Source organism: Pelmatolapia mariae, linkage group LG14 (assembly GCF_036321145.2).
Source record: "Pelmatolapia mariae isolate MD_Pm_ZW linkage group LG14, Pm_UMD_F_2, whole genome shotgun sequence".
Classification (NCBI taxonomy): domain Eukaryota; kingdom Metazoa; phylum Chordata; class Actinopteri; order Cichliformes; family Cichlidae; genus Pelmatolapia; species Pelmatolapia mariae.
The window spans coordinates 39,475,391-39,478,883 of NC_086239.1; the positions used below are offsets into that span (position 1 = coordinate 39,475,391).

At 47.0% G+C, this 3,493-nt stretch overlaps 1 protein-coding gene across 1 annotated transcript; it reads left to right on the plus strand.

Moving 5' to 3' along the window:
* The first annotated feature begins 1,010 nt into the window (after positions 1-1,010).
* Positions 1,011-2,633, plus strand: LOC134641529 (somatostatin-2-like). The gene is made up of 3 exons (XM_063494002.1): positions 1,011-1,212; positions 1,291-1,469; positions 2,439-2,633. Exons 1-3 carry the CDS (start codon positions 1,011-1,013, stop codon positions 2,631-2,633), a joined length of 576 nt encoding a protein of 191 aa, XP_063350072.1.
* Positions 2,634-3,493: the final 860 nt, after the last annotated feature.

Here is a 3,493-nt window from a genome sequence, read left to right on the forward strand (position 1 = left end):
AGAGGCTCAGTGTGGCAGCCTCCATCAGCTGGAGCTCTCTCCACTCAAAAACAAAGCCTCCAGCCTTTTGCTTTATTTCTATACTTTTGTAAAGCGTCCTTGGGTTAAAGGAACTGCAGAAATCAAAGTTTCTGTTATTATTATGACTACAAAGATGGCCGTCTGAAAACAGCTTCAGCCATTCTGAAACTTGAAAGTAGAACACTCGTCATCAAATTCAGTTCACCCTGGTTTTATTTATCTGGAGTGATGTCATCAGTTTTACTTAAATTCTTAACAAAGAGGCAGACGGGTCACTGCTAACCTGGTGCTGGTTAGATCCACTTTGCTGTAGCATTAGCCAAACTGCTAACGACTCATCCAAACAGCAGGAAGAAAAACTTCTTTTCTTCTTTTGTTCTGCTCATTAAACTGGACAGACTGGATTCGATTTAGCACACAAATAAATATTTGAAAGTGTAAAACGTGAACATTTAATGCTCCTGCATTTATTCCCCTGAGGACGATCAGTTGTGTTCCTCCTGAAATATAATATCAGGATCTGTTCTCGTGGCGTGTGCATCGTGAAGAGCTGCGCTGTTTATTGCGAGCCGTTATCTAAAGTGCTTCCACTAAAGTTGGACTTGAATCGAGTGTTATTTTACGCTCTGCTGGGACTGCGTTGAGTCATCCGTGTTGGTGGGATTCCCTGATGTCATTTCCACTCTGTCTCCCTGCAGAAGAACATTTGAAAGCAGCACAAAGTGTTTTTCGACGGTATAAAAGTCGTGTTTGTTCTGACTAAATGTTGAGTGGGTGACTCTCTGCTGCTGCCTCTTTGTTTAATGGAGATATCAGCGAGTGCTAATGAAGTCTGCTAATCCTCTGAACGCTCCGTTAATTCCTGTCCTCTTCAGCCCGACGTTCCGCCGTTGTATTTGTTGGAGATGAGCGGCGGCAGCTGCGGCGCGCTGCTGCTGATAGGTTTATTGTTTTATTGCTCGGCTTCCATTTAAAGTCAATAAGGACTAATGGACTTTTGTTTAACTTGTAAGTCAGAGTTCCTTCATCACCTTGCAGCTCGCCGGCTGTCAATCAGCCACGCGGCATCATGTGACCCACAGGAGGAGGAGCACCAGGCTTCAAAAGGGCAGCACCCACAGCACCAGGACCAGAGAGAGCCAAGAACCAGAACCAGCACCAGGACCAGCAGAAGAAACCAGGCCAGCACCAGTAGGAGCTTCTCCTTCTCCTCTGCTGTTTTTCTTGGTTCTTTTCCTCTTTTAACATCTTCTTCTTGCTCTCCTCCAGGTATGCAGTGTGTACGTTGTCCCGCCATTTTGGTTCTCATGGCACTGGTTCTGTGCAGTCCCAGAGTTTCCTCTCAGCCAGACAGAGACCAGCTGCAGGACCCGGACCTGGAGCTGGAGCTGGAGCTGCGCAATCATCGGCTGCTGCAACAACCTCGCAGCGCAGGGTTCCTGTCACAGGTGAGACCGAGCACCCTGACAGCTCGCAGCATCGTTTTAGCGCACCATTACTTTGAAGGAACAGTGGGGAAACAGCTCCCCTCAGATTAAAGCGTCACGATGATAAGGCTCTGTTAGTGAGATGCTTTATTATCTCTGGAGCCAGGCTAGCCGTCTCCCTCTTATTCAACATGTTTTTATGCTAAGCAAAGCTCACAAGTTAGCAGAAAAGACAGTTAGAGGGTTCCAAGTATTTCTTCAAAGTTCTGCTTCAGCTCCATATTTCTATTCTTTAACTCTACCAGAGCAGCTTTGCATGATTCATAGCTCAGAATAATCCTTCTTTATCTGATCCTGGGCCTTGGTGCAGCTCCTCCCCCTTTCCCGTCAGCCTTCATTGAATCCAACTCTGATTGGCTGCTGAATGTGTGGGTGGGACTTGTGTTTGCCTGAGGTAATTATATCAGGATATTTGCTCTCCGTGACATCATAGAGACACAAAAGTGGAAAAAACAAAAATCCAAACAAAAAGTGATTTACAATAGAAGTCAAGTTACCTCGTTTCATTCTTCTGCAGTTAAAACTGGACAGTTTGTTTCTTCTTATGATTTCTTGCTCTTTTCATCCACATTAATGTTTTGGAACTTTGGAAACAGCAGGTCAGTTCAGATCAAATGTATCTTCTTGGGAAGATCCCAGAAAAACTCTAAAGGAATCCAGAAGTCTGAAGAAGACTTTGTTTTGATGGATTAGTTCAGTTTGGTGCAGTTCCAAGTTGCTCTAAACAGTTCTGAGCTCTTCTGTTTGGTTACTATTAGTTGTGTCCTAATCCGTGCTGAATCATTCCGACCTGCTCTAAACTCGTTCATCACTGTTGCCAAACTACCAGGTGTACCACGTGGTTCCAAAAAAGTGATCTAAACTGTTCTAGCTGCTCTTAGCTGTGCTAAAGGGTCTGCTTTGGTGCTAAACTGGTTTCTGGATCCTCAGGAGTGGAGTAAACGTGCGGTGGAGGACCTGCTCGCTCAGATGTCTCTGCCTGAGGCCGACGTCCAGCGGGAAGCTGAGGCAACAGGAGGGAGGATGAACCTGGAGCGGTCTGCCGACCAACCCAACAGCATACCCCCCCGCGAACGCAAGGCCGGCTGCAAGAACTTCTACTGGAAGGGCCTCACTTCCTGTTAAAGCCCCCCCCCCCCAGGTACGTGACCACCTGCTTAAGCTACACCTACAAACTATACCAGTTAACCTAGATACCAACCTGCTGTCTCACCTGTCTTCTTTTTTGCTTCCAGATGAGGCCACGCCTTCCTAAGACCAGTGGACCAATCCCCTATCACCTGGCCTTCACCGGAGAGATTGGATGGACCAATCAGCAGCTGTCTGGCTGCATCATACCTGAATAATTAATGTAATTATCAAATAAAGAGAGAAATCTGTGAAGTCTGTGTCCCTGCCTCCTCTGTCTGTCTGAACTGTGAACACACATCCAGCTGTGCAGCAGCTGTTAGCATCCTGACAACAGACTCCTGTATGCGTGACCGGGAGGAGCAGTGGGAGCGATCGGTGTGTTTGTGTGGAAACAGCAGCAGGCCTTAGTGTTTGAACAGAGAGCGAGAGGGGCGAGTCTAATTAACCTTTAATGGAGAGCAGCGAGAGAGAGCAAATATTGGCTGAAGGCATTAAACGGCTGAGAGAGAGTCGGAGTCATTACAGGCAGACACTTTAGTCCATTAAAGGGCACAACATCACTCACACACATATTTGAAAGCTTCACACTAATGTGCACACTCAAGCCCCGCCCTCTTCCTGAACATAAGCCACCGATTGGCTGCCGGCTGCTGTGCAGCAGCGTGTTCGTGTTTCACTTGAGGACTTTAGGAGAAAGACGTCCGGTGTTATTTCAGCGTCTCAGACACTGATCTGAGGCAAGGTCACGTCAGCAGAGCGAGGGTCACATTTACAGCTCGACTCGTGTTGGTGATGTAACGCTGCTGATGTGTGCTGGCCTTTAATTATTAAACAGAACGTGACAACCACATGAA